The sequence below is a fragment of the Sorghum bicolor genome, chromosome 7 (assembly GCF_000003195.3).
Source record: "Sorghum bicolor cultivar BTx623 chromosome 7, Sorghum_bicolor_NCBIv3, whole genome shotgun sequence".
Taxonomy (NCBI): Eukaryota; Viridiplantae; Streptophyta; class Magnoliopsida; order Poales; family Poaceae; genus Sorghum; species Sorghum bicolor.
In genome coordinates, this window is record NC_012876.2 from 5,907,950 (window position 1) to 5,929,330 (window position 21,381).

Genomic DNA, 21,381 nt, shown 5'->3' on the forward strand with positions numbered 1-21,381 from the left:
TGAAAACTAAATTAAATGCTCACAAAATACTTAAATAAATCAAATTAATTTCTATTATTTGAAATCTAGTTTTTGGGTGTTACACTTACCCTTTGGCAAATTCACCAATTCAAAAGTGTTGTTCACAACCAATCGATGCACCAATTATGTCGAGCTATCCAGTCTTATCACTACAGGAAACAGGCAATTTGCTGGGAGGAAAATGCTTTGCCGGGAGCTTTTTATCGGGCACCCGGCAAAGAATTTCTTTGCCGAAGGCCAGAGTCAGAGACTCCCGGCAAAGTATTACTCCCGGCAAAGAAGCCTTTGCCGGGGGCCAAGCTCCCGGCAAAGTCTAGCCGTCGGCAAAACAACCTTGTTTGCCGAAGGCCGACACCCGGCAAATCTAGGCCGTCGGCAAAGGTGGTCGGCGGGGTGATGACCAACGGTCGTCACCCTTTGCCGAGAGCCACGCCGTTAGACACCCGGCAAAGATTTTTTTATTTTTTATTATAAAAAATCTTTGCCGGGTGTCTCTGACCTGGCTCCCGGCAAAGACTTCTTTGCCGGGAGCCAAATTAAGCTCCCGGCAAATTTTTATTTGTCTTTATTTGTTTTTTTGATCCAATTTTTTTGTGAGGCCTTGATAGAGTAAATAATTCGTTATTTGAAAATTTGGCATAATTTTAAGTTTATAAAATATATTTACTTAATTTATTTTCATTTCGTTGAATTTTTATGAGTAATGTAAATTTGAACTACAGGTACATAAAATAATATAATTCGGTTATTCGAAAAATGAGATTCGTGATATTTAAGGTATGTCCAGGCCATATCTAGGAAGTCGCATGAATTTTAGCGCATCATATTATCATAGCATGAGATTATACTCGTGAGGAAAGTGTATTTAAATTATATAAAATTAAAACAGAGTCCGAAAATCACGAAACTTGTCGATGTGTCTTGTTATTGCATGTGGGGGCCGAGGTAAAAAAATTAGAAAGTTTGGAGCAAGTTGTGACGTCTGATGTCAAAAGGCAAATTTTTTTTTTTTAAAAAAAATAAAAACTCTTTGCCGGGTGCCTCCGGGTCCGACACCCGGCAAAGGTTTGACCTAAGGCCCAAAAAGAGCCGGCCCAAACAGCGCTGGCCAGTCACACGCGGCTGCCTCCGCTCCGTGCCTGCCGCCGCCGCCGCCAGGCGCCTGGCTCCGCTCCCCACGCGCACCGCTCGCCGCCGGCCACGCGCCCCCACGCGCCCCAACGCGCCCTGCGCAGCGCCGGGTGCTTGGCCCCGCTCGCCGCCGGCCACCTGCGCCCCCACGCGCCGCCGTCCGCCGTGCTGCGACTCGCATTACTCCTCCCGCGTGCAACTTGCGAGAGCAGGAGACGGTGCTACTGCTACCGAGCGGGCACTAGTTGTTCGACGTATTGGCGCTACCGCTACGGAAGGCCCTGAGCCAGCGATCTGGCGTCCTCGCCGGTTTGTACGGGAGCTGCGCAATCACGTAAGATTAATTCCTGTTCATGTAGGCAATAGGACGCGGGGCTTGGACTCTTGTTGTTCTTGCAACGAGTCGATGTCTCATCTCACTAAAGTTCGTCGACAGGCACAAACTGCAGTGTCTGCGTATGTTAGAAAAATGCCTTTCCAATTACAATCTAACCGGTAGAAACAGAGATTTAGCAAGATTGGTTTTCTTGATTACATGATATTAGCAACATTTGTCCGGCCTGTTTGGCCTGTCCTTTTTGTTTCCTTGATGTGATATAACTAGTGCCAGTCTTGCTAAACAGCAGACACCAACATTGCTACTTGCCAAAAGCATCAGACATGGACAACATTAATGCCATTATTGTTGAGAATCGCTGAACCAAAGCATACACATAGTCCCAACTTAGAAACAGATGAAATAAACAAGTCAGTTGTAAACAATAAACTGAGGACTTGAGCTTCTTGTCTAATACTCAAGATGTTTGGTATATATATATATGTGGTTGTTGGCCTTCGTGCCATATTTAGTATATATGTGGTTGTTGGCCTTCGTGCCATGTTTTTTTGCAGGTTTTCAAACCTCTCCGTGCAGGGGAGGTGCTGCCGAAATTTTGAGTCGACACTAACCATTTTTGCCCTTTTTGCAGGAGGACCTGTGGAAGGGACTCGGCTACCCCGATCGTCTTTGTCGGCACTGCGGGTCTTCCTGCACCGCGTCGACTCTCCACTGCACCGGCTCTCCACCGCCCCGCTAGCCGTACCTCACCGCCACCGTAGGTATAACCCCTCTATCCGTATGTGGTCTTTGGTCGCGTAACCTAGTTAGGTGTCTCCCGTTCGAAAGAGATACGGTCAGAGATATGTGGACCTTTGCATATCTGTGACTGTATCTCTTTCGGATTGTCCACGTATTTTGGACAGCCCGCGGATGCGTAGTTGAGGATAGTTTTCATGCTCCGCTCCGGTTCGAGATGGTGTTTCGGCATTACCTTTCCGTTGTTCTTCGGATACACACTCTCCTTTGCAGGACGTGTATCGGGAGAACAGCGGGGAGGTGCTGTCGAAATTCCGTCTCGAATAGGAGTGTAGCATGAAAACTTACCTCAACTACGCATCCGCAGGTGGGATTAGGACCTATCCTCACCTATTAGAGAGTTAGGACACCGCGTAGATGCAATTGGTGGTCACCTGTTGTGATGTTATATATGCTAGAGGATGGAGGACCGTCAGTGGATGTACACAGGCCGAACAAGTCAGGGTGATGTCAGCTATGAATGGATGCAGAAGACCGATCGTTTCTTGAATCGTGCATTCGGCAAGGCCGCAAAATTCCCGAAAATGGCTTTGTGTCCCTGCAGCAAGTGTGGTAACAGGAGAATGCTAGACAAGGAACTCATGGGTACACATCTGCACAAGAATGGGTTTACCCCGAACTACACCCGATGGGTCCATCATGGTGAAGCCCATCGTATGAGAGAGGAGGTGGTGAGACAACGCGTCGAGGCTTTTGATGCTGATGCCGGGGTAGCAGATATGGTAGATGACGTTCACCAAGCACAGTTTGTTGAAGGGCGTGAGGAGACAGAGATGCAAGCAGCCATAGATGCGTTCAAGTACATGATGGACTCGGCACAGAAACCCCTTCATGCTCATTCTGAGGTCTCCCAGCTGGATGCCATAAGTCGCTTGATGGGGTTGAAGTCCGAGTTGAACTGGAGTCGAGAAGGCTTCGATAAGGTGTTGACCGTTGTTGGCACCCTGCTTCCAAAAAACCACGTGTTGCCGAAGACCATGTATGAGGCGCACAAGCTCCTTAAAGCACTGAAGATGCCGTATGAGCAGATACATGCTTGTCCGAATGGGTGTGTCCTATTTCGAGAAGAACTTAAGGAGGCAAAGTACTGTCCGAAGTGTAAAGCCTCCAGGTTCCTAGAGGTAGAGTCTGGTGACAGTGGTGGCCAGAAGAGCCAGCTTAAGATACCTGCCCGAGTCCTACGACACCTTCCCTTCGTGCCGAGGATTCAAAGGCTATTCATGACTGAGGAAACTGCGAAACAAATGACGTGGCACAAGAATGGCAAACGCTACCATCCTGACAAGATGGTGCATCCAGCTGATGGTGAAGCATGGGCTAGCTTTGATGACAAGCATCGTTTGAAATCCGATGAGGCTCGTAATGTACGTGTCGCGCTGGCAACAGATGGGTTCAATCCTTATGGCATGATGTCTGCCCCTTACACATGTTGGCCCGTGTTTGTTATCCCCCTCAATCTCCCCCCTGGCGTCGCTTTTCAACGACATAACGTGATCTTGACGTTGATAATTCCTGGGCACCCGGGTAGTAATATGGGTGTGTTCATGGAGCCCGTGATTGATGAGTTGATCAAAGCTTGGAATGAAGGGGTTTGGACATACGACCGAGCTACAAAGGAAAGCTTCAAAATGCATGTCTGGTACCAGTACTCCATGCATGACTTCCTAGCCTATGGGTTATTTTGCGCCTGGTGTGTTCACGGGAAGTTCCCGTGCCCAATATGCCAAGAAGCTGTGAGGTTCATTTGGTTGAAGAAGGGCGGAAAGTATTCGTCGTTCGATCAACATCGTCAATTCCTAGATGACAACCATCCATTCCGACATGACACCAAGAATTTTAGGAAAGGTGTCGCAGTCATGGACCCTAGACCGCACCTGAAGACTACTGCTGAGGTTTATGCTCAGATAGATGCTCTCGTGCCCAGTGAAGAAGGTGGTTTTGTGGGATATGGTGAGCAACACATGTGGACTCATAAGTCTGGCTTGACGAGGCTCCCCTATTACAAGGACCTACTGCTGCCCCATACCATTGATGTAATGCACACTGAAAAGAATATCGCCGAAGCACTTTGGGCAACACTCATGGACACTGACAAGTCTAAGGACAACCCTAAGGCTAGAGTGGACCTGGAGACGTTATGCGATAGACCACAGCAAGTGATGCGGCCTCCTACAAATGGCAAGAACTGGAAAAGGCCTAAGGCTGATTTTGTCTTGAAACCTGAACAAAGGAGGGAAGTACTACGATGGATGAAGGCGTTAATGTTCCCTGATGGATATGCAGCGAACCTAAGCAGGGGAGTGAACTTACTCACTATGCGAGTAAACGGGATGAAGAGTCATGACTACCACGTATGGATTGAGAGGCTTCTTCCGGCGATGGTACGAGGCTATGTTCCTGAGCATCTCTGGCTAGTGCTAGCAGAGTTGAGCTATTTCTTCCGCCAGCTTTGTGCCAAGGAGCTATCTCGGACCGTGGTTGCAAACTTGGAGAAAGTGGCACCTGAGTTGCTTTGTAAGTTGGAGAAGATCTTTCCACCTGGCTTCTTCTTGTCGATGCAACATTTGATTGTGCACCTCCCGTATGAGGCACGTATGGGGGGGCCCGTGCAGGGTCGTTGGTGCTATCCAATCGAGAGATGTCTAAAGGCCGTTCGCAAAAAATGTAGAAATAAAGCCAAAATTGAGGCTTCCATTGCAGAGGCTTCCATTCTAGAGGAGGTGACAAACTTCACACAGCTATACTACACGGAGAACCTTCCTAGCATGCATAATCCACTCCCTCGCTACAATGTTGACGAGAATGAATCCAACCTTAGCCTTTTCCAAGGGCAACTCGGCAAGTCAAGTGGATCAACCAATAAGAGGTTGGACAATGAAGAGTGGCGCACGATCATGCTATATGTGTTCCACAACCTTCCCGAGGTGAAGCCATTCATTGAGTAAGTTCTCAAAGCCTTCACGAGGTGTTTCAATATGCCCTTACTATTTTGCATCCAACTGAATTCTCTCGTTTGCATAGGGAATTTATTCGTGTATCTTGGCATCAACCAAGGGAACCTACCCAACGCCAAACCGACACCCTTCTTTCACAGGGTCCGGGTGCAGGGAGGCCTGATTTCCTTTCTTGGTTCAAAACAAAGGTATTGTCCAATTTACCTTGTATCTAGTATGGCAATCTTTCCTTCTTTCACGTACTTAGTCTGGCAATCTTTCCTTGCGCTTGTAGGCCCAAACCGATGCAAGTATGAGTCAAGAGTTGAGACAGGTTGCAAATGGCTTTGATAATAAGGTGAAAGCTTATTCAGGTTATGATGTGAATGGATATCGCTTTCACACAAGAAGCTACGAGCAAGCTCGGCCCCATCGAAAAACCACAAACTGCGGAGTTTGTACTCCCGGCACTGATGGCCTAGAGTACCATGGCATAATTGAAGATATCTATGAACTTTCATTTTATGGAAAGGAACCTCTTCGTCTTGTCATGTTCAAATGCCACTGGTTCAATCCTCAACTAACGAAACGGAGCCCTAATATTGGTCAAGTCGAGATTCGACATGATTCCATCTATCAAGGAAAAGATGTCTTTATTGTGGCAGATCAGGCCGTGCAGGTTTATTATTTGCCATACGCATGCCAAGACAACAAGGCTCTTCAGGGTTGGTCTATTGTGCACCAGGTATCACCACATGGTAGATGTCCTGTCCCAAACGATGAAGATTACAACTTTAACCCAAACACTTATGATGGAGAGTTCTATCAAGAAGATGGGCTACAAGGGAGGTTGGTGATAGACTTAACCGAGGCGATCGGAATGGAAGTAGACAATGAAAGGGTTAATGACGAGGAAGAAGGAGATGAGGTGCAAAATGCAAAGGACATAGAAATGCTTGAGCGATTACATTTAGACGATGACGATGAGGGCAACATTGAACCTTCAGACAATCTTGTTTATTTGGACAACTTTGATAGTGATGACGAGACATATGATCCAGATAATCCCAATAATGATGATTACTTCTAATACATGTAATACTATATTATTTTATAATAATCATGTCTGGTTTGTTTCTTTTTAATACATCTATTTCTAATACATCTACTAATATGTCTTGTTTGTTTTTTTAATTGTAGGTGATTGAACAAAGATGGCGGGAGGCAGTGGGCCAAGGAACGTGAACTCGAGGTACCAGAGGCCACGTGAGGATGCTAGAGAGAACTCGTCGGATGAGAGGAGGCAGAGGCTTAGGAGGAGCAGCAGCGGCAGCAGGAGGGGTCGGCCTCCTCTAGCCAGGCCGCGCCCCGTGCCGGAGGAGGTGTGCCGTACCACGGACTCCTCGGGGGATGACCAGGTTGGGGCGACAGACGACGAGGGAGACGCACTGGAGGACGGCGAGGGAGACGCACTGGAGGACGGCGAGGGAGACGCACTGGAGGACGGCGAGACTGCAGGTGGTTCCACTGCCACTACTGCTGCCAAGCCCTACTTGCGAGGTCCCTCAAAACTCCCTGGGCCTCCGCTTCCTCCCCTACGCCCAGTGATTCGCCCCCAGGGGGACAGGTAACTAACTTTAGATTTAATCACAGCTACTTCATATAATGTCAGATAAACTAATAATGTTTGTTAATGACTTGTGTAGGCACTGGGAGGTTGTGTCGCCTGGTGACTCACGCAACCCCAACCACATCTTGGGGCTTGTGTGTAGGCACTATTACCCTGGCATTGTCACACACAAGGGGACTGTGGGGCCGGCCAAAACATGGGACCACTACAAATCTGCCCCCGACACAGATTATGGAGACAAGCAGGAGCGGGTCAGGAGAGAGTTTTGGGTAAGTCTTGTTTGCACAACTTTGATCAATACATCGTACTCATTTGACTTTTTTGACATGATGAATTGATACATTGTGTCTGTTTGCAGACTTTTTTCAAGTGTGAAGAGGGACAAGAGGAGAGGGCGGAGAAGAACTTGGTGAAATGTGCCAGGAAGCGCCTCTCTGACATGCACTATGAAGAGCGCATCACTTGCATCATCAAGTACTACGCCACGCGACTTGGTCAGAAAATCACCAAGGCACAGGCAAGACAAATGCTTCTCACCCGAGAGCAGTTCCTTGAGGTAAATGAAAATAATAATACTAATTCATTTTGAGATTAAGTATCTCTAATTGGTCATCTTATATCTCAAATTGTTTATGACATGCAGATGATTCCATGGTGGTGTGAGTCATATCGGGACTGCTGGGAGATGATTGTGGACAAGTGGTTCACAGAGGATTATATGCAGGAACACGAAGCCTGCCGGGAGCGTGCTTTGCAGGCGACAGGCCCCACACACCATCAAGGAAGCCGTAGCCTCGCCGCATACAAGCAAGCATGGGTACATAAATTCATTCTTAGTATTTTGATGCTTCATTCTGCATGTTTATTCTAATCATCTTGTTGTCTTTCTCACAGTCGGCGTCGCATGGTGGCCAGCCTTTGTCCACGTTCATGGCATATGGACTGGCCCGCAAGGGAAAGGCGACTTCCGATGCCACCTTCAACCCGGATGACCCGCCCGAGTCATACAGCAATCCGAGCTCCCACACCCGCATCAGTTCCTATGCATCGGAGGCAAGGTCGGTCCATGGGCCAGAGTGGGATCCGACCACCGACGACATTGATGGGTCGATGGTTATGAGGATCGGACAAGGCAAGAAGCATGGACGGTACTGGCTTGGTGATGGCACCCTTGAGTCCAGCTCTGTTCCCACCCTCTCCCAGATCCGAGCAGAGACCCCGAGCGGAGGCCCAGCCATACGCCAACGGCCGTCTCCTTCACAGCAGCGGGTCGATGAACTTAAGGTTACTCCCATTTAACTGTCCATACATTGATGTTTACATAACTTAGATGCCTTTGCACCACTAAAACAGATGGGTTGAAATATTGCAGGCCGAGAACGAGAGGATGGCTCAGGAGCTGCGGGACCTAGCGGCGAGGACCGAGCTCGCCGAGCGGGAAAGAGAGGCTGAGCGGGCCGAGCGCGAAAGACAAGCCAAGCAGCTAGCGGAGATTACGGCGTTTTTGCAGAGCTTTGGGCAAGTCAACGGTGTAGATGTGCCACAGTTCGCTCCACCGCCGCTACTTCTAGCTAGTCCTGTGAGTATGAAAACAAATTGCTTTGACTAGTGCTTTCATATTCTTTCATGACATAGAAGACTAAATTGACCACTCTCACACATGCAATCTCTTGTCCTTTATGTAGCCTCCGTCGGCGGGTTCAAATAACCCATCTCAGGCGCAAGCAGGCGACGGCGCTTTTCCTTCACCGGGCACTCAGTTTCCCCCCCACCTCTAGTTTGTTTCTCTTTTTCACGACTTGATGGACATGTGATGCACTGTGAACGACTATCGACTTGTGATGATGGATATTGGAACTATTATGTTTGCGATGTCGTGTATGCATGTGAGATCATGTGTTTGTGATGTGATATATATGCCGGATTGAGTTTGTGATGAAATGGATGTGTGATATGTTCTGTTCGTGATATAAATATGTGTTATATTATGTTTGTAAATACAGAAAATAAAAAAAAATAAAAAAATAATAAAAATAAAGGCTTTGCCGGGTGCCCTAGCCCTGACTCCCGGCAAAGCTGGAAATCGCCAGCTTCGGTTTCCCAGATTTGCCGGGTGCCAGAGCTAGGGCACCCGGCAAAGAAAATCTGGGAAAAAAATAAAAAAATCTTTGCCGGGAGCCAAGGAGAAGACTCCCGGCAAAGAAATTATTAAAAAATAAATAAAAAAAGCTTTGCCGGGAGCCTGCCCAGTAAGCTCCCGGCAAAGAAATTATTGAAAAAGAAAATAAAAAAAGCTTTGCCGGGAGCCTGACCAGTAAGCTCCCGGCAAAGAAATTATGGGAAAAAAAATTAAAAATCTTTGCCGGGTGTCTCTGACACAGCTCCCGGCAAAGAAAGGACCGACGGAGCCGGCGCCGTGACGGTCAGTTTTCTTTGCCGGGGGCCGTGTTTACTCTCGGCAAAGTCTTTGCCGGGTGCCCGATAAAAAGCTCCCGGCAAAGAAATCTTTGCCGGCCAGATTTTTGCCGGAGGCTCTTTGCCGGGTGCAGCTCCCGGCAAAGGCTTTGCCGGGTGCAAAATAGCCTTTGCCGGGAGTGTCCGGCTCCCGGCAAATTGCCTGTTTCCTGTAGTGTATTAATCATACATACTCATTAACCTTGGAGTATTCGTACCCACAGTAGGTGGCCTCTCAAGTCTCAACCATTATTATTGAACGGGCAACAGATAGTTGTGTCATGTGTGGTTGTAGCTTAGTGTGCTGATGACCGGAACCTGCATAAGACAAGTGAATCAATTCCAGGGAGTAGTTGCAAGCATGACTCTTAAGATAGGAGTCAACTCTGAAGTCTGAACCCAGTCGCTTGTGTTAATGACGTTGTGCATGTTATATTAACCCGCCTGAGCGCAGCGTTAACATAATTCAGTTCAAAGTATGTACGAGTACATCAAGGTTTACATTATAATATGCATGATTGGACGACTAGCTATTGACTCGTAATTCAGGTTAATATGAAACATCAACCAATTTTTTGGTCTCCTTCTTTGTTCCCTAGCTTCTCTTTTTGGGAGAAGCTCCTGCATTTTCCTGGTTGTAATTTTTTGTGACCTTAAATAAATTTACCTCTAGGGGCGCAAGCCCCTCCAATTCCCTCAAAAAAAAAACATTAAACAATGAGAGGTATATATAGAAACAGGAACAGTCAAGTCCACTACACGAGTTTAATTAGGTGCAGCACATATGCTCTATATATAATAAGTGTCTGAACTCTGAACCAGCTTTATTTGTATCATCGACCTTGCTTTAGCTTTCGCAAATTGCAATGGCCTCATCTTCATCATCTTGTTCCCTTTATTCTGGAATCCAGATTCCACAACGCTTTCGACATGATGAGACTGAGACGACCACAAGGGACGACGCTAGGTTCTAGTAGAACCGTTCTACTACCCGTTTGTCTGTGGTGTCTGAAGTCTGAACACATGTGCAAGTTCAGCCAGTGAGCTACCATGCAGTCAATAACACAGTCAAGCGCCACCAGTCCGCCGTTCTCCTCCTGTTTGTTATCGACTTGATCGTCGTCCTCTGCTCCCCGTCAGGCCGTCACCATTATAAATAACTGGCGAACCATCACCTCACCACAAGCTCACTAACAAAGCAACAGCCATCGTCTAAGTCTAGTAGACTCTAGCTCGACCGACCAATCCGAGCACAAGCAACAGCCATCCACTGCACAGTCATGGCCGCTAGGTCCTTCCTCTTCCAGCTCCCTCGCTTCGTGTCCTCGCGCCTGAGCGTGCTCTACCATCGTGCTTCACCTTCCGCTGGCCATGGCCTGCAGCGAAAACTCGCTGCGGACATTTCCCAGAAAGAAGCAACAACGCACGGCGAGGGCGGCGACGCCGCCATTGCTGCCACAAGCCGTCTTCCCCGGGACCGGGAGGCGGACGTGGCTGCGGAGCTGCTCACGGGGAAGAGAAGGGCTCCTTCTCCTAAGCCCAGGCCCCCAAGCAACCCCGTGGAAGGCTCCGGTGGAGATACACATAACAGTGTGCCGGACAAAAAAATACGAGGAAGGCAAACATGGTACTAGGAACAACTATGCCGTTACTTCTTGAAGTTGAAGCAGCTTCAAAATGCGCATTTGTTATAAATCTGCAAGCCTTATTCGTTTGGCTGATAAGCCATAACAGAAAGTACTCTTGGTTGATTTACTGTGAGAGAAAAACACTACTGAAGATTCGGCTGGCTAGCAAAGTCACAACTTGTAATACCAGGTTATATATATATATATCCTTTTGTTTTCGATCCTTAGTTGTTGTTGTAATCCGCGGTTCTCCTTAATCAACCTTTTGTGGTGTCACCGTCTGTTCATCCCATCGATGAGATCGTACGTCATCTGTACATTGTTTCAAACTACTCCCCTTAAATTTGGCTTTGATATCGAATTTTGTAGAACAAAACATATTTTGTAGATATGCCACGGTGTCTTACTACTGAGGTTTTTAGTTCAAAAAATTATAACTCCAGTGCCTACTATACTACCAAAGTACCAAGTCGATGCCGTTCGCAACTAGAAGTCGACTTGGCAACCAGCCTATATGAGCTAGCTGACATGGAACAGGTGGTTCGAGATGAGGATTGATGCGGCACGGAGCTTGCTCATCAGCTATACCAAATTGCGCGCGTGTGTACGCGTGAGAGATTCAAAGATCCATGCTCTGGGATTCTTCCAAGTCGTCGGGCGACTGCCTTGCGCGCATCTCCCATTCCCATATATCTTTTACAATGACGTGACTTAGGCCCCGTTTGGTTTCTCTTGCTAAACTCTCCGTGTGTGTCTCCGTCGTCCCATCCCCGAGCAGGCCAGTCATGGCGGCGACGGCGGCCTCCCGCCTGCTCCAGCTTCTGCGCCCAGCTGCCACGAGAATACGAGATGCAGGGCTCAGCGACGTGCGTGTCTCTCAACTCCCTCTTCGCCTTCGCCTTCGCCGTCCACCGTTGTGCAGGCTGTGGAGGAGGTTGAAGATGCAGACCACGACAATAATCCTCCTACCGACCAGCCGGTGGTGGACGACGTGGCGGCGGCGGAGGCCCTGCTGGAGCTGCAAGCTCATCCTCCAAACCCTAGCCCCCCAACCAAAGCAAACAGACGGCCAATACAAACATCACGGGGGAGGCAGCCATCACCACTGAAATAAAGGTAATCCTGTCTTGGAGGAGGAGAATGATAGGTCGTTCAGCAGATTTTTTTTTGAAATTAATTCGTAGAGCTGTCTTAAACTTATGCCAAACGTTTTTAAGCTTGATCAAATATATAGAAAAATGCATTAAAACTTATGACATCAAACTGGTATCATTAGATACACCTTAAAATATATTTTCGTAATATATGATCATTTGTGTTATAGATGGACTAGGAAGAGGCAGCTGTAGAAGTGAAGCAAGATTGATGTTGTTGCCTACAATGAAGGTAGAGGACCTATTGCTGTTGCTACCGTGTCTAGTTATCTGGCGATCTGTCTCGTTGAAGTTTTATTTGAGTGGGAGTCTGTCCGTGCGGACACAGAGCTGGACATATGCCTACATACATGCTATCGTTTTTAGTAGCGATGCTATATATATGACGTGATCGTGTAATTAAAAGTAAGATTGATGTATGGATTCATGGTACTATCTACTATGGTTCTGATTCATCGTCTTGAGTTGAAGGGTTGAAGTCATGGTTATGTGTGTTCGGTGTTTCTGATGTAAAATTCAGTTTGCAATCGTTAAATTGACATATTTCCTATGGATGCCTCAGTTATATCTATTTCATTTTGGCTTTTCTCATTCATATTAGTATGATTTTAAATGAATTATTGGTATATACATATGAGTTGTTTAAGTAACCCTTGTGATATGTTGCTAGAAGAAGAAGAAAAAGATAAATCCTATAAAATTCTCACAAAAAATAAGAATAATATAGCTTAGTAATAATCATCATTTTTCTAAAAAATTACCAACCTTTGTCATTATAAATGCCACAAGAAATAATCACATAAAGTTCATATAAACTACCCATATGATCTATGCCATTATGACACCTAATCTAAAATAACTCCTAAAAAAATTGTCACTATGTTACTACACATCATGCCATTATGATATAGGAATGTTATATGAAAACATAGCAATGTTATAGGAATCCAATCATATTCTTACACTCAACCAATCATAGCAATGTTTCTCTCCTAATTTTCACGAAAGTTTATTTTTCCTCCCTCAACTTCAAAATCGGAGAAACCATCTCCTTTAATTTTTCAAACCATACATTTTACCTCCTTGGAGCGGTTTTGGAGGCAGTTTTATTACAGGGAATGATGGTTTTACTAGAGTGACATTGGTTTTGTCTTTTTTTTATTTCGACAAAATCTTTGAAAAATCATAGTAAATTATAAAACAAATCATAAAATAAAAAATCCAATTTTGCTAGACTCCATATGATTAGATCTACAGAGTAAATATATAGTATGATATACTTTAGTGCAAAGTTTTTTCTACGAAGGTTTTGTCTTTTTCTTTTTTATTTATTTTGGCTAAATCTTTGAAAAATCATAATAAATTACAGAAAAACCATAAAATAGAAAATATAATTTTGTTAAACTCCACATGATAATATATACAAGTGAACATATAATATGGTATATTTTAATATAAATTTTTTGTGGTAGATTTAGATCTATATTTTCTGTAATTAATTAAAATAATTCACAGCTGCAGCATCTATAATTATTTTGTTGGACTCAAGCATACCATATTATATTTTCATTGTGTATATCTACTCATGTGGAGTCCAACAAAATTAGATTTTCTATTTTATGATTTTTCTATGATTTAATATGATTTTTAAAATATTCAGCCAAATAAATAAAAAAGAAAAAGATAAAACCTTCATAGCAAAAATTTTATGCTAAAGCATACCAAATTATATGTTTACTATGTAGATCTACTCGTGTGGAGTCTCATAAAATTAGATTTTCTATTTTGTGATTTTTCTGTGATTTTTAAAAATTCAGCTGGAATAATTAAAAAACGAAAAAACAAAACTATTATTATTATAGCAAAATCACCATTCGCGGCAGCGAAACCGTCTTCCAAACCGCTCTAGATAGGTGGTTTGCTCGGTTTTGAAGTTAAGGGAGAAAATAGGCTTTCGTAAAAATTGAGCGAAGAAAAGTACAATTTTTCCATGTTGCATACATCTGACCTATCCCATCTCGATCAGCTCTAGGCCCGTAGGAGCGAGCCAGGCTGCTCTCATCTCCGAACCAATCAGGCCCTAGAAGGCGGGACATGCACCTGCGCGCTAAAGTCGACCAAAGTTAGAAATAATAAATTAAAAAATAAAACATTGATTTGCACTCAATTTGTGATGTCCTAAAAAAGTGGAAAGTTAATTGTTTTACATTTTGCATATTAAATCTTTTTAAGTTTCTTCTCAAAATATGCTTCCTGTGACAGCCAAATCTTCTTGCTTGATCTACCATCGAAATTTTCATCTTGTCCAAAGCCGTCCTTCATGGCAAATGATTTTCTCATGTTAGTCTTCAAGAGAGAAATTCATTTTGTTTCAATTCCTACATTCATAAAGACAGAATGATTAGATTGTGCTTTATGGTAACCAAGATCTATCATAAAAGACTCAAAACTTTTTTGTATCACTGCCAAGGAGCTTGCTTCAAGGCATACAAGCTCTTGTTTGATTTGCTAACTAAAGCGCTCTTCCCCTACAACCTCAAACCCTTCTAGCTGCTCCATATATATCATTTTATATCTTCTCCTCTAGATCACCAATGCAACAACGCTATCTTCACATCAAATTCTTCAATTTGAAACTCAATGGTACGGTATAGCAGATATATCCAAAAATAACTCAGATTTAAGACATCTTGACCATAGGAGAACATATTTCATCAAAGTAAATGCCTTGTTTTTTACCAAAGCTGTTCACAACCAAACTGTCGTTGTACCTTGGATGTGACTTCTGAGCTACTTTCTTCGGTGCTTTCTTACTCTTTGGCAAATTCACCAATTCAAAAGTGTTGTTCACAACCAATCGATGCAATCAATTATGTCTAGCTATATATCCCATCTTATTAATCATACCCCCATTAACCTTGGTGTTAGGTGGCTTCTCAACCACTATTGAACGAGCAACAGACAATTGTGTTGTGTATGGTTGTAACTTAGTATGCTGACCAGAACCTGAAGAAGACAACTCAATTCCCGGGGAGGGAGTGGTTGCAAGCATGACTCTAAGATAGCAGTCAACTCTGAAGTCTCAACCTAGTCGTTGTGTTAATGACGTTGTGCATGTTTGCAAACTGGATGGAGCGGAAACAAAAATAAGAAGGCGTTTGAGACTGCTCTGGAGGACTATGTTTTTTTTAACTCACTCTACGTTTTTTAGCTTCGATCGCTCAATCATCATCTGCGGCTGCGAGCATCTATGATTGCATCAGCCATGAATCCTTCCGAAGTGACGAAAATCTATTGCTTTTAACTGTTTCTACTAGACGAATCGCGCTCAAAGAGGTAAGAGTATGTCATACACGTGGTTTCTGCCACTGCCAGTTCTCAGGTCTGATAGTCATAGACTCATAGTAGCTGGCTACATATGGCTACTGAATATATAGTGGTTGGCGATGGCCACAGCGTTAATATAGTTTTGGTTCTAATACGCAGGAGTAGTTGTCAAGGCTTATATTACATGCATGACTGGAGGACTGGCTATTGACTTGTAATTCGGTCAATATGAGTCATTAAACACGTATGAAGTATGGAAACAGGAACAGTCAAGTCCACGCGCGAGTTCAGATGCAGCAAAGATGCTCTACACATATATATATAATAAGTGTCCGAACGATGAGCTTTATTTGTACCGTACCATGGACATAGCTTTAGCTTTAGGCCTTGTTTAGTTTGGGAAAAATTTTGGATTTCGCTACTGTAGCACTTTCGTTTGTTTGTGGCAAATATTATCCAATCATAGACTAACTAGGATCAAAAGATTCGTCTCGCGATTTACAGGTAAACTGTGTAATTAGTTTTTGTTTTCGTCTATATTTAATGCTTCATGCATGTGCCGCAAGATTCGATGTGACGGTGAATCTTGAAAAATTTTGGGAACTAAACAAGGCCTTACAATGGCCTCACCCCTCATTACTTTTATACCCTTTATTCTGGAATCTAGAACACTTTCGACATGGTGAGACGACTGTGACGTGCACAAGGGAGGGTAGGGTAGGTTCTACTACCCATTTGTCGGTGGCGTCCGAAGCCTGAAGTCTGAACACATGTGCAAGTGCAAGTGACTTGAGTGCCAGAGGTAGCATGCACACAGTCCGTTCCCCATTATAAATATCTACCCATCCATCACAACACTCACAAAGCAACAGCCGTCGTCTAGGTCTAGGCTCTAGCACAAGCAATAGCAAGCCACAGTCATGGCTGCTAGGTCCCTCCTCTTCCAGCTCCCTCGCTTCGTGTCCTCGCGCCTGGGCACTCTTCACCGTCGTGCTTCACCTTGCACCGGCCTGCAGCGAATGCTCGCTGCGGCCACTTCACATAAAGAAGTAGCAGCGGCGGCAGCGAACGGCGAGGGCGGCGCCATTGTTGCCACAAGTCTGCCCCGGGAGGCGGACGTGGCTGCGGAGCTGCTTGCGGTGAAGAGAAGGGCTCCTTCCCCTAAGCCGCCCAGGCGCCCAGGCAAGCCCCGGGAAAATCAGTCCGGCAGAGATAAGCATAACGACGTGCCAGACAAAAAAGCCAAGGAAGGCAAACAAGGTACTAGGAACAACTATGCTGCTGCTTCTTGAAGCTTGAGGCCTTCAACAACTGCCACAAAATGGTGCCAACAAGGAAATACTAGTATATATGTTGATTGAAGATGAGCTTGATTGCTACCAAATGAACCAGCAATAGATTGAACTATTTTACGTCAACTGCAACCTATATAGCTACAAACGTGTGCATTTATGAACTCGTCGGAAGTTCTTGGGTGGGTTTGGGTAGCAAAAGTCAGCTTGTAATATCAGGTTATCCTTTGTTGTTGTTGTTGTTGTTGTTGTTGTTGTTGTAATGGGTTTGTCCTTAAACAATCTCTATGTCACCGACTGTTCATGGTGAATAATCTCTCATCAGGAGTGACCGTTCATCTCTTCAATGAATTTGGCTTCGCTAGCAATGAAATATATTGATTGTCCAAAATCATGTAGGCCAAAAAAAATATTTTGTAGATATCACTACTAGAATGGTGGTGGAGTTCTCCTAGCTAGTATTTTTAGTAGTAATAATAAAAATATAAAACACTACCACTAGTCATGGCACTAGAGAATTTTCACTAGAGGCATATTTAGTACGGAAAGTTTATACTAAATTTTGAATACTAAAACACTAGAAGAACCCCACGTCACTATAGGAGAAGATGAAAATTCTGTTGTGTATATATATGCCACTAAAACTCACCAGAACTTCTATGAAAAAATAAGGAGAAAATGCCATGACATATATATGATCAATATTGTTGAATTTAAACCGTTGTGAAATAAACTTATATTTTACTTATTCAGTCATCAATCCAAAATATCGCAGATGTCATCACGAAAAACCCCCCTTGTAGAAAATAGATGATGAGCATATATGCTCATATTGCCTCCTCAGAAACCAGTTATGAATCAGTGAGACAATCCACCTGAATCCTGTATATCTCTAAGCTATCTCTATGCATATGTAAAATGTGGATTGTGTAATCAATTATTGAAAAAAATACTCCAACCTAGGAGTTATGACTATATAATTGGAGACTGCACAGGCTGTTGGTGGCTGCACAAGACTGAAAGAAGACTCTTAAAATGCTCCACAAGATGATATTTCACTCGCTTTTATTTATGTTTATATATGTTCACCCCCAACTAGGAGGCATGTTCCTAGGACAAATAAACCATATATAATCCATCATTATAAGAGTGTCAATATTGATATGATATAAGAATTGAGCATGGTTCTTCTTTGAGAAACTCGGATAGTAATCTTCGGTGCTAGTTGATCTTGTTGAATGATCTTATCAGTTTTAGCAGCTCCACCGGCCATCATCCTATTTCCGCGGAATGAGCATTAAGCTCTCTCGGTGTGTGACCCGATCAATGCCAACACAAAGTATGCCCAGCTCCCCGGTCTATTATTCATACCCAATATATATAATCCTTGGAGTGTCATCAGCACTAGAGATGGCCTCGCAAGCATTATTGAACGGGCACCACCAGATTATATATTGTGTTGTGCGCTTGTATTGTAGGTTGGTGTGCTGACAGGAACCTTAAGAGATGACGGCTCAATAATTCCTCAGAGTGGTTGCATGCGTGACTCTAAGGGCCTGTTTGACACAGCTCAACTTCACTAGTAAAGCTGTTTTTTTAGAAAATAGCTTCATGAGTGACTTTCTAGATGAAGCTGAGCTGTTTTGGAGAAAGTGTTTGGCAAAATAGCTTCACCAACTACTTCATGCATAGTTGAGAGAGAGAAATGAGGGAGAAGCTGTAATAAGCTACTTTTTTCCAGCTTCATCCAACTTATGTTTTTGTGAGAGGAGGAAAAAAACAGCTTCACCCATGAAGCTATTTTGGAAATAAGTGTTTGGCAAAAAAACAGCTCACAACAGCTTCATGAAGCTGTTGTGAGCTGTACCAAACAGGCCAGTCAACTCTGATATCTGAACCCAGTCATTGTGTGTTACGTTGTTGTGCATGTTTGTAAGCGCTAAGCTGGATGGAGTGGAAACAAAATACCACTCCAAGTCCATATATACCGACTGCTGCAATGACCGACTGAAACTTGACCACTGGACTGGACGCATAAACATGCATTGCGAATTAAAAGAAACATGCATTGCGTGTGCGTGTGTTCTTTTTTATCATTTCGCTTTCCATTCCCTGGCCTTATTTAGTTGCAAAAAATTATAAAATAAAAATTATAGCATTTTTGTTTGTATTTGACAAATATTGTCAAATCATGGATTAACTAAGCTCAAAAGATTCGTCTCGCAAATTACATGCAAAATATACGATTACTTATTTTTTTAAAGTATATTTAATATTTCATGCATGTGCCAATATGACGAAAAATCTGAGACATTTTTTGCAAAATTTAAACAAAACCCCTGTGTGCGCGGTGCCCCTGATGAATGAAGCAGCTCTCAAGCTGCACTGCACACACTAGCTCCGGCCCCTTTGATGGCCAGATTATAAGTAGCGCTCTACTGGATCATCATCTGTGGTTGCGAGGATATGCATGCGTCAATCCATTTAAGTAAAGTAATGAACATCTATTTGCTATTTACAGTTTCTAATATACAAATCGCGCGCGGCTCAAAGAGTACGAGTACATCATACCCCGCAGTTTCTGCCACTGCCATTTCTCAATTGATTCATAGTCATATAGTAGCTACTTGCATATATACTGAATGTCTGAATATATGGATGTTGATGATTGCGATCGACAGCGTTGATATAATTTGGTTGAGTACGCAGGTGTAGCTGAAGGCGACATGGATGATTGGACGACTCACTATTGACTTGTAATCCACTAGTGTGGTGTCGGTCAATATGAATCATTAAACACGTATCAGGTAGAAACAGGAACCGTCAAGTCCACTCGAGTTCAGGTGCAGCACAGAGAGAAAATGGCAATTCTGCCATTATGAAAACCGGGCTTCCCAATTGCCATCCCATACACACCCTCAAATATACCTTAAGCAGAATTTTAATCTAATTAAATTTTTTTTGGCCATGCCTTATTTCTCTTCCCGTTTTGCCGCTCCTTATCCATTCATTCATGGGAGACATTCGCCGGCACCACCGGACCTGCCTCTCGAGCGGCACACCACCAAGCACTTCCCATCCTGGCTCATGCCAACGCTCAAGCGCGCATGCGACCTTGCCGCGCCGCGCTTTGGCGCACTGCTCGACGAGCTCCACCCGGCGGACCTCCTCCTCTTCGACTTCGATCCGTTGAGGCCGCAGCCCACGGAGTGCCAGCGGTGCACTTCAGCACCTTGTTCTAAATAGCGCGCTATAGCGGACGCTATAGCGCTATTTAGCGTTTCTGGAAGAGGACTGCTAAGCTATGGAGATTTTAACGCTAAATGATTGTTCCCGCTATTAGCAGCTAATAGCGCGCTAATTTCGCTAAATTGGGTTAGTTTAGCGCCGCTATTTGGCCTTGGGATTCATTTTCATCGGCCCAAATAACTTGGAGGCCCAAATAACAGGGATATGCCCCTATGTGATGTATGTTATTATTGATGTATCATGTATGAACTACGAACTTTGATGTAATATGTTAGTAACCCTTTGAAATATCTATCACTATTGGTATTCATAATGTTTTCATCTTTATTATGTGTAAAATTACATGATATTTGACATATTTTTTGCTCAACCGCTAAATGGCTTAGCCCGCTATTAGCGCGATATAGCTTTTCTTAGCCTTTTAGAGAGGCTGCCGCTAAGAGGCTTAGCACGCTATTTAAAACACTGCTTCAGCACCTGCAGCGCCGCCGCTACCTCCTTCTTCGTCCACTGCCTCGACAGCGCCCGCGCCGACCGGGCGTTCCCGTTCCAGGGCATCGGGCTCGGCAGCGCTGGGGAGGAGGCCAAGTACACGTCCCTGTTCACCGTCATGGAGCACCCCGACGCCCTGGACCCCGAGCGCAACCGCCTGCTGCTCAGCCTCACACGCTCCCCAAGCTTCGTAGCCATCAAGACGTGCGCTGACATCGAGCAACCCTACATGCGCTACCTCTCCGAGCTCCTAGGCGGCAAGGAGATCGTCCCCATTGGCCTGCTGCTTGTGGACGTCTCGGACGCCAGCGAATGTCTCCCATAAATGAATGGATAAGAAGGAAGGGTAAAATGGGAAGAGAAATAAGGCATGGCAAAAAAAATTAGATCAAAATTCTGCTCAGGGCATATTTGAGGGTGTGCATCGTTTGAGAATGTCAAATGTGTGAATCCTATTTGTGGGAGACAAAATTGCTAAGCCTAGTTTTCATAATGGCAGAATTACCATTTTCTCCAGCATATATAGACGCCCCAGTGTCTGAACGGTAAGCTTTATTTGTATCATGGACCAAGATTTCGCTTTGAAATGGCCTCACCTTCTTCCTTTTTGCTCTAGAAAGAGTAATTTGGCTATAGGCACAGAGAAGATGCAAAGAGACAAAAACCAAAAGTCCTATGTGGCATCATAGTATTAGGACTTCACTTATGTCGCGTCACCAATATTTCTCTTTTTTTACGCCGTGGTAGGCAAAGTGTGCAAAATCTTTCAGTTCAAACGCTCGGATCGGAGTCGTGCGCCGAACGACGCCTCCCAATACTGCTGCATGGGCCCCTAAGTGATAGGATAGGCCCCACTGGGCCCATTAGCCTCCTTGATGGGTGCACCATGCCCGTGTCTGCATCTCCGACGGCCGTTGGCACACTACCTCCTTTGT

General features: G+C 44.5%; 2 protein-coding genes across 2 annotated transcripts; both read left to right on the forward strand.

Moving 5' to 3' along the window:
- Positions 7,948 to 8,740, forward strand: LOC110437407. The gene is made up of 3 exons (XM_021465886.1): positions 7,948 to 8,134; positions 8,223 to 8,429; positions 8,536 to 8,740. Exons 1-3 carry the CDS (start codon positions 7,961 to 7,963, stop codon positions 8,626 to 8,628), a joined length of 474 nt encoding a protein of 157 aa, XP_021321561.1. The 5' UTR covers positions 7,948 to 7,960; the 3' UTR covers positions 8,629 to 8,740.
- LOC8080886 lies at positions 19,673 to 20,771 on the forward strand. The gene is made up of 2 exons (XM_021465545.1): positions 19,673 to 19,923; positions 20,429 to 20,771. The coding sequence occupies exons 1-2, from the start codon at positions 19,673 to 19,675 to the stop codon at positions 20,769 to 20,771; spliced, it is 594 nt and encodes a 197-aa protein (XP_021321220.1).